The sequence below is a fragment of the Frankliniella occidentalis genome, unplaced genomic scaffold (assembly GCF_000697945.3).
Source record: "Frankliniella occidentalis isolate FOCC.00 unplaced genomic scaffold, Focc_3.1 Scaffold250, whole genome shotgun sequence".
NCBI classification, from domain to species: Eukaryota; Metazoa; Arthropoda; class Insecta; order Thysanoptera; family Thripidae; genus Frankliniella; species Frankliniella occidentalis.
The window spans coordinates 388,936-400,222 of NW_026267376.1; the positions used below are offsets into that span (position 1 = coordinate 388,936).

An 11,287-nucleotide genomic window follows, 5' to 3' on the forward strand; every position below is an offset into this window, starting at 1 on the left:
CCATGATTAAACAGAATTTAAAACCCTCACACAGTAAAAATAAACAGAAAACATTAAACAAAATAATAACAATTTAAAGCTAGTTCTTTAAGTACTAGCTTACTGGGTTTCACTATGATTCTTCTTCACGTGTGCACAAAGATTATACTTTCTAGTAAAGGAAGCATCACAGCTCAGACACCTGTAAGACTTCTTATCTCCGTGAGTCTGCATGTGTTTCCCAAGACCCGAACTGGAGGTAAAACTTTTACCACAGGTCTGGCAAGAAAAGGGTTTTTCACCAGTGTGTGTCCTCATGTGCACGCGAAGACTGCTACTCGAAGTATAACTAATGCCACAGGTCTGACATTTGTGAGGCTTTTCACCAGTGTGTGACCTCAAGTGCCTCTGGAGATTGCCCCTGTCAGCGAAACATACACCACAGGTCTCACAACGGTACGGTCTTTCCCCAGTGTGAGTCCGAATATGTGTGCGACGGGCATCACCATCTACGAAACAAGCGCCGCAGATGTGACACTTGAACGGCTTCTCACCGGTGTGTGTCATTACATGTTTTCGGAGATTGCCACTGTCAGAGAAAGTAAGGCCACAGCTCTCACAGCTGTAAGGTTTATCACCCGAGTGAGTTCTCGTGTGTCTCGCGAGAGACGCACTTTCAAAGAAACTAGCCGGACAGGTCTGACATTTGTACGGTTTCTCACCAGTATGACTCCGCATATGAACACGGAGGTGGGACGCTCTCTTGTAGGCCGCACCGCAGGTCTCGCAGGTGTAAGGTTTGTCTCCAGTATGGGCCCGGACGTGAGCGCGGAGGTGAGACGCCTTCTTGAAGGCCGCGTCGCAGGTGCTGCAAGCGTGGGGTCTCTCGCCAGAGTGCAGCCGCATGTGTCGCCGGAGGTTGCCCACCAGTTTGAAGGCCGCGCCGCAGGTCTCGCAGGTGTGGGGCCTCTCCTCGGAGTGGACCACCATGTGCTCGCGCAGATGGGCCTTGCTCTTGAAGACCGCTTCGCAGGTGCTGCAAGCGAAGGGTCTCTCATCAGAGTGCAGCCACATGTGATGCCGGAGTTTGCCTGCCAGTTTGAAGGTCGCGCCGCAGGTCTCGCAGGTGTGGGGCCTCTCCTCGGAGAGGACCACCATGTGCTCGCGCCGGTCAAGTACAGGTTGCTGTACTCCTCCCGGTGGCTGCCGTTCACCCCTCTGTCGCTGCTCTTCTTCTCCCAGTGTTTGCCCTTGGTCTCCCCGTGTCTGCTCATCTTCTCCTGGTGGTTGCTCTACTTCCCCCTGTGGCTGCTCTTCACCACCCCGCCGCCGCTCTCCTCCCAGTGGCTGCTCTTCACCACCCTGTCGCCGCTCTTCACCACCCTGTCGCCGCGCTCCTTCTCCCGGTGGCTGCTCTCCCACCGCCTGCGTCGACGCGCACCCCCGCCGGCGCTTGGCCTCCGCCCAGCATCTGCCGCTGCGGTGATGCTGCGCCTGGAGCAGGGGGCTGACGAAGCACAGCGCGCAGCGCCCGCAAGGGAAGATCCCGGCTGTGGGGAGAGAGAGGGATCTTTCAGTAAATCACCGGGGGCAATGGGGACAAAACAAAAACTTTGTGTATGGGATCCGAGCGCGGTAAAATGACGCAATAAACTCTTTTCTTTGCGCCCGCCCTAGCAAGACTCACTGAGGGTGCGCGTGTCCCGCGCGGGGTCCCTGTAGGCCCCGGGGCTGATGCCGAGGTCCCGCGCGTACGAGTCGCCGTACCACGTCAGCAGCTCCGTGTTGGCGGGCACGTCGCGCACCGTCCGGTAGTACAGCCGGCCCCCCAACTGGTACGGCACGACGTTCTCCTCCCCGGAGTGCCTCGCGCAGTTGACGAACCGCATCCAGTTGGACGTCGTCATGTCGAGCGCGTCGACGCAGTGGGTCCGCTTGCCGCCGCGAAGAATCTAGAACGGGAAGAAATGCACATTATCATTTTTTGAAAAGTGCTTGGCAGGTTTACTTACTTTCAAGTGCCGCACCTGTCCCCCCAAAATACTTATAAGTCCGAACTTTTTCCGAAAAAATAGGAAAAAATCGGAAAAAAATGAAATCTTTCCAGAAAAATGTGAAAAATATAAAACTTTTCTAAGAAAAATTCAAGCATTTTGAAAAAAAATAAAATTTGAAAAAATTAGATTTCTGTTACAATTAAGTCCCACCTCCCAGCCGTAGCCCGTCTCCTGGTCGGCCGGCACCGTGTCGCCCTCGTACGGCCCGAAGCGCACCCTCCTGGGCACCGCCTCCCGGGTCCAGACGCCCAGCCCCGCGCCGGGGATCTTGCTGACCAGCACGGCGAGCTGGGGCGGCACCGTGAGCAGCGCACGGTCCGGGTGGCCGACGGCGACCTGAGGACATGAGAAGCGTAACCGTCGCGCACCCTCTCGGACTCCACTCCACCGCACACCCCGATGATGCTCACATACCTCGGTGTCCGCGACGACCAGCAGAGGTCCGTGCAACGGGCAGTCGCCTTCCCACTCCACCTGGCAGTCATCGCAGACTGGAAAACGAGAGTAAACTAAAGTTGGGATACCCGCTTGGACTCACTCCGAACTTACGGTGATCCAACCGCGACTTACAGAGGAGGCCGTCGTTCTCAAACACCACGGACTCCGCTTGGGTCTTCCGGCTCCGGCCCCGCTTGGGGTGGCGTGGGGTGCGCTCGGTAACCCGGGGCTCGGTGACGCTGGGGATGCTGGGCTCGGGGATGATCCTGGCCTCCGACCTCGGCCCGAGAGCTGCGCCTGAGGACGGGGACACATGCGACACTCGGAATGCATTTTAATGTGCGGGCGGGTTGCCTACTCGGCCGGCCCGTAAGGCGCCACAGTCAGGGACGGTAGGCAAACCCGCACATATGCTTGCGTGCGATACAGGGTGAAACAGGGTGGACGGGGCAATATTATCAGCCTGACGTGCGCTCAAGAGTACTTGACGTGTGCTTGAACTTACCCTCGTCGGGCTGGTCGGGGGATGGGGCTGAGGGTGGAGGATGCGCCAGTGCCTCATCAGGTGCCACGGGTTCCCCAAGGCAGCTCCGCGTCTCTGACGGGAACGTCGCTCCCTCCCCTAAAGGCCCTAAAGACGTCTCCTGCTGCTGACGTTTGCGATGCGGATTTCGAGCCATGAAAAGGGGGGGCTTGGTGGTCCAGCCTAAGAAAACAAACCAAGAGTTTGGCAAGTGATTTTGTCGTTTGCCCTCGAGGCCGCTATTGCTACAATAAATAACCGACTCAAAAAATACGAGTCACGCATACTAATCTGTCGCGAAACCTCATTCTTTGTTTATTGCACATGACAAAGAGAGGTTATCCCTCATCGAGCAACGCGAAGTAAACTTATATAACTCACCGCAGCGCCGTATGGTGTCATACTTCCACTTTTCATTTTTCATTTCAATTATTTCGTCGTGGCTAAGTTTTTCCCACTCGGATGGGGAGAAATAACATTTAATCTCCTCATATTCGTTTAAATCTTCGCTCATGGTCAGCTGTGCTATCACGTCACGTTGGCTTTGTAGAGACTGTCTACTGCTATCGCGACAGGTGTGTGCGTTCCAGCACTTCACTTAATCCCAGAAAAAAAGGCTTACTTTTTTTATTTTGGTGCAAATGCCATACCATGCATGTCATTGTTTTTTTTTCAAAAGTAAATGTTAAAAAAAATAGATAGAGTTAAAGATGTGTTGTGTATTTATGAAATGCCTTTTTTGGTGAGTAAAATCTGCTGACTTTTATCGGTACAAGTTGCGTAAGTTATTAAATGAACTGTCAGAGTACAATAACACACCTTTTTATGCATTGGAACAAAGGTATCCCCATTTGACAGTAGCTTAAATTTCTCATGTGTTCACTATGATCAATTGCAGTTATTCTTCTTAATGTTCCCACAGGAATCTCATATTGTTACCAATCAGAATTAAAATGTATTCTTATATGTAACAAAATAATAGTAGTTCAATTTTTCTTGTTCTTGCAAGTTGTACATAAGAACAAACTGTTCTGTTGAGTACCTGATCTTATGCAAAAGGAAAATTAAAGATTGACATTTTCTTTCCCTTAATTCAGTTTATATTATTCAACGTCAACATATGTGTACAACATAACAACAAATCACTAACAGAAGCTCAAATCACAACAATGCATGACAAACCTACCATCAATCTTTCATGATATTGTGAAAAAATACATTCATTGCAAATAGTTTCAGTCTTCGATGAGCAGCACCAGGCAGACTCTGCAGCAAAATTAAGGCAAAGAGGCACTCTTGGCTGACTAATTAGAACAATCTTTATACGTTTACTTTCATGAATGTGGAGGACAAATTCCACAATAATAATAAAAGCAAGCGAATAAAGTTGTAACAAAACTATTTATCAGAGACCAAGCTAACAAGAACTCTATAGCAGGCAATTTATTATACAACATTATAAACTGCTGTGACTTACAGAGTAGCAAATAGTTTTGATCTCTGAACATCCCATCCATTAATTTAATAATGCATGCACAATCATACAAATTTCATAGAGTGACTAAATTTCATTTTCATTTCATTTTCAGTCATATTAGAATAACAATCAATTTTCACACCTGAGTAAGAATGGGTCAAATCTGTTAACAGTTAAAATCAAGAAAAAAACATTTCAGTTCATCGTCGCAAAGTGTAAGACATTTACACAATTTGTGCAAGTCTCAATGGAAAAATTGTAATAAATTACTAAGAAGTAAAGCTCCATTGAAGAAAAAGATAAGTAAACAATTACTGGGTACTGAAGCTCCAATGAAGGAAAAACTAATAAATTACTGAGCACTGAAGCTGCACATTTTTGTCAAAAGGAATCCAAAACCCTCAACAGATTTTTATTTTCCAAGTTTGCCCTCCTTCACCCCCTCCACCATCAACAAGCAGGATTGTTACCTATCTGCTAGTCACCCGTAACATTCATTGGGGCTACAAAAAACTTCCATTCATAATGGTTTTCTTGCATCTAACAAACAACATTCAAACTTACATATCAAACAAAGGACATTTAAACTAAATCAAATGACAGAAAATATTTTTCCTTTGAAAGGAATTCCTTTTACCAAAAGCATTGGTACAAGAACAAGTAAATTTACATGACTCAAGACTGGGCTTTTCTAAGGGACAACTTTTTCGGTATCTTGGTGGAAGGAATTATTGTGAGAGCGTAGATATTCCATCCTGGAAAACGTAGTGTGGCAGATCTCACAGCTAAAAGACTTTTCACCTGTGTGTACCTTCATGTGTCTGCGAAGAGCACCACTCTGAGAGAAACCGACGCCACATGTCTTACAACTGTAAGGCTTGTCACCAGTGTGTGTTCTCATGTGTGTGCAGAGGACGGTGCTGTTAGAGAAACTAGCGCTGCAGGTCGGACAGCTGAAGGGCCTCTCGCCCGTGTGCGTCCTCATGTGCACGCGGAGATTTGAACTGTTGGTGAAACTTACGCCACAGGTCGAGCAGCTGTGAGGTTTGTCACCGGTATGTATCCTCATGTGTGTGCGGAGATTGGCCTTGTCGGCAAACCGTGAGCCACAAGTGTCGCAGACGAACGGTTTGTCGCCGGTGTGAATCCTCACATGGGTGTGCAGATTATTCCTGTGAGAGAAACCTTTGCCGCACGTCTCGCACTTGTAGGGTTTAACCCCAGTGTGTCTCCTCATATGGGTTCGAAGATTGGAAGCCGTAGTGAAACCGGAGCCACAGGTCTCGCAGACGTGGGGTTTGACGCCACTGTGCGTCTTCACGTGCGCACGGAGATTGGAACTCCTCGAGAAGCCCGCGCCGCACGTCTTGCAGCGGTAGGGTTTGTCACCAGTGTGGGTCCTCATGTGCGTTTGAAGATTGGCATTGTCGGCGAAACCTTTGAAACAGGTCGGGCAGCTGTAGGGCCTCTCTCCGGTGTGCGTCCTCGTGTGCCTGCTGAGAGCGCCGCTCTCGGTGAAGCCCGCGCCGCACATCTGGCACACGTAAGGCTTTTCCCCGGTGTGAGTCCTCTTGTGCCGGTGGAGCAGGCTGTTCTCGGAGAAGGCGGCGCTGCAGGTGTCGCACTTGTAAGGCTTCTCTCCGGTGTGGATGCGCATGTGGGCACGCAGGTGGGTCGGCCGCTTGAAGTTGGACCCGCACACCTTGCACGGGTGGGGCTTCTCGCCCGTGTGCACCTGGATGTGGTGGCGCAGGTTGCCCGCCTGCTTGAAGCTCGCCCCGCAGGTGTGGCAGACGTACGGCCTCTCCCCGGTGTGCACCCGCCTGTGGTCCCGGAGCAGGGTCGCCCGCGTGAAGGACGCCCCGCACGTCTCGCAGCGGTGCTGGCGCGGTTCGAGGATCGTCTTGGCTGCGGCACCCTGATGCTGCTCTTCACCCTCCTTCCCTGGCTTTGCAGTGACCTTGGGCGGCTCTCCTCTTGCTGGAGGCGACTCTTTTTTCCCAGCCCCAGCCGGCGCGTCTCTTGGCAGTGCCTGCTCTCCTCGCGCTTGAGGCAGCTCACCCTTTTTGGGCAGTTTTGCGACAGTTGAAAGCTTTTGCAGGCCCCGCGCCGCCGGCGTGCTGTTATACTCGCCCCTGCACCTGCCGGAGCGCCGGTGCTTGTCGCGGTGCTCGGCGCTGGCGTAGCACAGGTCGCACTTCTCGCAGGGGAAGATGCCCGCCTTGGAGGGGCCAGTTCCAGGGGCCGCAGGAGGGCCAGTTCCACGAGCCGCAGAAGGGCCAGTTCCAGGGGCCACAAGAGGGCCAGTGCCGGGGGTCGCAGGGGCTGCAGTTCCAGGGGCCGCAGGAGCTCCAGTTCCAGGAGCCGCAGGAGGGCCAGTTCCAGGGGCCACAAGAGGACCAGTGCCGGGGGTCGCAGGGGCTGCAGTTCCAGGGGTCGCAGGAGCTCCAGTTCTGGGGGCCGCAGGAGAGCCAGTGCAGGGTATCGTAGGAGGGCTAGCTCCAGGGGCCGTATAGGGCCCAGTCTTGGGGGTCGCAGGGGGGCTAGTTCCAGGAGCCGTAAGATGGTCAGTCTTGGGGGCCGCAAGCGGGCTAGTTCCAGGGGCTGTAAGAGGGCCAGTTTTGCGGGCTGCAAGAGGGCCGGCGCGAGGGCCCGTGCTGGAGGCCGCGGGAAGGCCCGCGGGAGGGTCAGTGCCGGAGGCCGCGAGAGCGGCCGCGGAGGTCATCAGGCGAGTCCTGGCCCGCGCGGGAGGGCCGGGTGCCGGGGCATCGGCGCGGAGCTTCGCCGCAAGCCATGGCCTTTGCTTGTCGTCGCAGAGGAGCAGTTCCGCGCCGGCGGGGATGTCGCGCACCGTGCCGAAGTACAGGCCGCCCTCGGACCAGGAGGCGACGACGTTGCCCTCCTCGGGGTGGCCTGCGACGTTCACGAACCTCATCCAGTTGGACGAGGCCATCTCCGTCACGGACAAGCGGCGGTTCTAAAGGTAAAAGTAAACAGTGTTAGGTATTAAACGGGACGACCGAGAGCGAAACCCCGGAGAAACCCTGTTCTGCTGTGGATCGGGCGCTGGGTAGTTTCTGCTCACCTGCTTGTGGGCCGGGGGGAAGTCGCCCTTGTACGGCCCGAAGCGCGCCCTCCTGGGCACCGCCTCCCGGGCCCAGACGGAGCGGCCGGCGGCGCCGGGGGCGCTGCTGGTCTTCACGACGAGCTGGGGCGGCACCGAGAGCAGCGCCCGCTTGGGGTGGCCGACGGCGACCTGCGCGGACAGACACTTGTGAAAAACAATTCACGTTTCGAACACCGCCGCGCGCTCAGGAGCGCGGTGACGCCGCGAGGGCAGCCGCCGCCGCCCGCTCGAGAGCCGCGGGGCGCGCAGGACGCGCAGGGCGGGCCGCTGGCTCCACACAGCCGTACGGCGGGCCGGCCTACCCTGCGCAACGCAGGCGCTTTCTGACGGACACCACTTACCTCGGTGTCGGCGATGACCAGCGGGGGTCCGTGCTGCGGGCAGTCGCCCTCCCAGTCCTTCCGGCAGACGTCGCAGGCTGGAACACGAGGTTGCACAGTGTTACTTTGGATGCACTTTCACCGAAAAGCGCCCGAGGAAAGCGGGTCAACTATGGCCACCAACATGGAAAAAAATGACTTCGTTGTGAGGATCAATTATGTTTGGTAGGCCAAATTCGATAGCTGGAATCGAGAATCCGATACCCACAACCAGAAGTTGGTTGCCACGACCGGACACTTATACGAAGAGAACAAACTCCAGCTTGGTTCTCTTCGTACAAGTGTCGTGGCAACCAACTTCTTCTTGTGGGTATCGGATTCTCGATTCCAGCTATCGAACTTAGCCTACCAAACACAACTGATCCCCACAACAAATTCTTTTTTTTTTTCGTGAACTCAACACACGACGGCACAACTTACAGGGGTTGTCAGCGCCGTCCTCCAACTCGGGCTCGGATATCTCGCGGGTCGTGCCTGAGGAGTAAACGCACGGGTTAAAAGGCCTGTTTGTTTGGATCGTCCGACTCAGCGCAAGACCGAATTTCTTATAGGAATAGGGTACCAGTCCCGTGCATGATATAACAAAAACAATAAGTCGGAAAATGACATTTAACTTTTTGCTAAGCACGAGAAATTCAAGAACAAAGCTTACATTTCTAGTAATGTTTCTTCGGAAAACACCACAGCTCGTCCATCAACATCTTAGATGCGGATTTTTTTTAAAATTTAAATGGCACTTCCAGACTTTATGTTCTTGTTCTATGAGCGGGACAGGTAGTCTATTGAATTATTAAAGGTATTTATTTCCATAGGGTTTTATTAGCGAAAGAACATAGCTGACGCTGCGACGTGTCAACAATTGAGCCGACATAACGAGTCGTTGTAAATAACTTCATCGATTACAAGGAACTCTTGAAACAAAGATAAACTATATAACACAACTAACAAAATAACAACTAAAGACATTATTTAACTAACTTAGATAAACTATAAGAATAAATTATGTTCCCTCTGCACATGTGCGTGGAGATTATATTTCCTAGTAAATGAAGCGTCACAGCTCTGACACCTGTAAGACTTATTATCTCCGTGAGTCTTCATGTGTTTCCCAAGACCCGAACTGGAGGTAAAACTTTTACCACAGGTCTGGCAAGAAAAGGGTTTTTCACCAGTGTGTGTCCTCGTGTGCACGCGAAGACTGTTACTCGTAGAATAACTAATGCCACAGGTCTGACATGTGAAAGGCTTTTCACCAGTGTGTGACCTCAGGTGCCTCTGGAAATTGCCCCTTTCAGCGAAACCAGCGCCACAGGTCTCACAACGGTACGGTCTTTCACCAGTGTGAGTCCGAATGTGTGCACGACGGGAGGCGTTATCTGCGAAACAAGCGCCGCAGATGTGACACTCGAACGGCTTTTCACCGATGTGTTTCATTACATGTTTGCGGAGATTTCCACTGTCAGAGAAACCAAGGCCACAGAGCTTGCAGCAGTAAGGTTTATCACCCGAGTGAGTTCTCGTGTGTCTCGCGAGAGACGCACTTTCAAAGAAACTAGCCGGACAGGTCTGACATTTGTACGGTTTCTCACCAGTATGACTCCGCAAGTGAACACGGAGGTGGGACGCTCTCTTGTAGGCCGCGCCGCAGGTCTCGCAGGTGTAAGGTTTGTCTCCAGTATGGGCCCGCATGTGAGCGCGGAGGTGAGACGCCGTCTTGAAGGCCGCGTCGCAGGTGCTGCAAGCGTGGGGTCTCTCGCCAGAGTGCAGCCGCATGTGTTGTCGGAAGTTGCCCACCAGTTTGAAGGTCGCGCCGCAGGTCTCGCAGGTGTGGGGCCTCTCCTCGGAGTGGACCACCATGTGCTCTCGCAGGTGGGCCTTGCTCTTGAAGGCCGTCGCGCAAGTCTCACAGCGGTGGGGCCTGGCCTGCTCGGCCTCGCTCCCGCTCGCCACGGTTGCAGGGCTGTTGCGCTGGTCCTGGCCACTGCCTCCGGGGAGCTGCTCCTCTCCATGGGGCGAGTCTTCTACTCGGGGCGAACCTTCTCCTTGGGGCGAGTCCACCACCACCACCTCCTGATGCTCAGCCGTCTGTGGCAACTCTTCTACCCTCGGCGGCCCCTCGCCTCCCTGTCGCTGCTCTCCCGCTGCCTCTCGCCGGTCTCCTCCCCCCGGCAGCTGGTCTTCTTTCGTCGACCACTCTTCTACTTCTGGCGGCTCCTCTTTTATCTTTGGCGGCGTTTCCCTTCCCCGCGGCCACTCTTCTTCCTGCAGCTGCTCCTTTTTGATCTGTGGCGGATCTTCTTGCACTACCGGCTCTTCTTTTATTTTTGGCGGCCCTTCGACCTGTGGCGGGTCTTCTCTCATCACTGGCGGCCCCTCTCCTTGAAGCTGCTCTTCCTTTATCACGGGCGGCTCCTCTTCTTGGAGCTGCTCTCCCGTTACAACCGGCGGGTCCTCTCCTTGAAGCTGCTCTTCCTTTATCACGGGCGGCTCCTTTTCTTGGAGCTGCTCTCCCGTTACAACCGGCGGGTCCTCTCCTTGAAGCTGCTCTTCCTTTATCACGGGCGGCTCCTTTTCTTGGAGCTGCTTTCCCATTACAACCGGCGTGTCCTCTCCTTGAAGCTGCTCTTTTTCTATCACGGGCGGCTCCTTTTCTTGGAGCTGCTCTCCCATTACAACAGGCGGGTCCTCTCCTTGAAGCAGCTCTTCCTTTATCGCTGGCGGGTCGTCTGCTTGCTCTTCTTTTACCTGCGCCACCTCCTCTACCACCACCAGCTCGTCTTCCTTTGCCACATCTCCTCCCGCCCGCCCGGCGCCAGCGCCCCCAGGTCCGCTGCACGCTCGCCGCCGTCTGATCTCGGCCATGCATCTGCCTGAGCGCTGATGCTGGTCCATCAGCGGGAAGCTGGTAAAGCAGAGGTCGCACTTCTCGCAGGCGAAGGCGCTCGCCGTGGAGGTGCTCCCTGCCAGGGGGGTGCTCGCCGCCGGGGTGCTCGCCGCCGGGGTGTCCGCCGCCGTTCTGCCCGCCGTCAGGGTGCTCTCTGTAGGGGTTCTCGCCTTGGGCATGCCCGCCGTCGGAGAGTTCGCCTTGGGGGTACCCGCCCTGGTGGCGCCCTCCGGGAGGGCCGCCGCCGTCGCGGTGCTCGCCTTGGGCGTGCCCGACGCGTGGGTGCTCGCCGTCGTGGTGCTCGCCGCTCGTCGAGTGACGGGCCGCGCGGGTGGGAGGGGCAGGTTGACGCCGCGGAGCCCCCTGGACGGCCCACCGCACAGGAGCAGCTCCTTGCTGGCGGGGATGTCGCGCACCGTCCG

At 54.5% G+C, this 11,287-nt stretch overlaps 1 protein-coding gene across 1 annotated transcript; it reads right to left on the minus strand.

Moving 5' to 3' along the window:
- Nucleotides 1-545: 545 nt before the first annotated feature.
- On the minus strand, nucleotides 546-11,281 carry LOC113217364 (uncharacterized). Its single transcript, XM_052273146.1, has 14 exons — nucleotides 9,571-11,281; nucleotides 8,402-8,455; nucleotides 7,943-8,019; nucleotides 7,560-7,730; nucleotides 5,178-7,451; nucleotides 4,960-5,014; nucleotides 3,379-3,594; nucleotides 2,980-3,180; nucleotides 2,607-2,771; nucleotides 2,451-2,527; nucleotides 2,187-2,372; nucleotides 1,667-1,931; nucleotides 684-1,529; nucleotides 546-568 (listed from the first exon to the last, which is right to left on the minus strand). Exons 1-14 carry the CDS (start codon nucleotides 11,042-11,044, stop codon nucleotides 546-548), a joined length of 6,084 nt encoding a protein of 2,027 aa, XP_052129106.1. The 5' UTR covers nucleotides 11,045-11,281.
- Nucleotides 11,282-11,287: the final 6 nt, after the last annotated feature.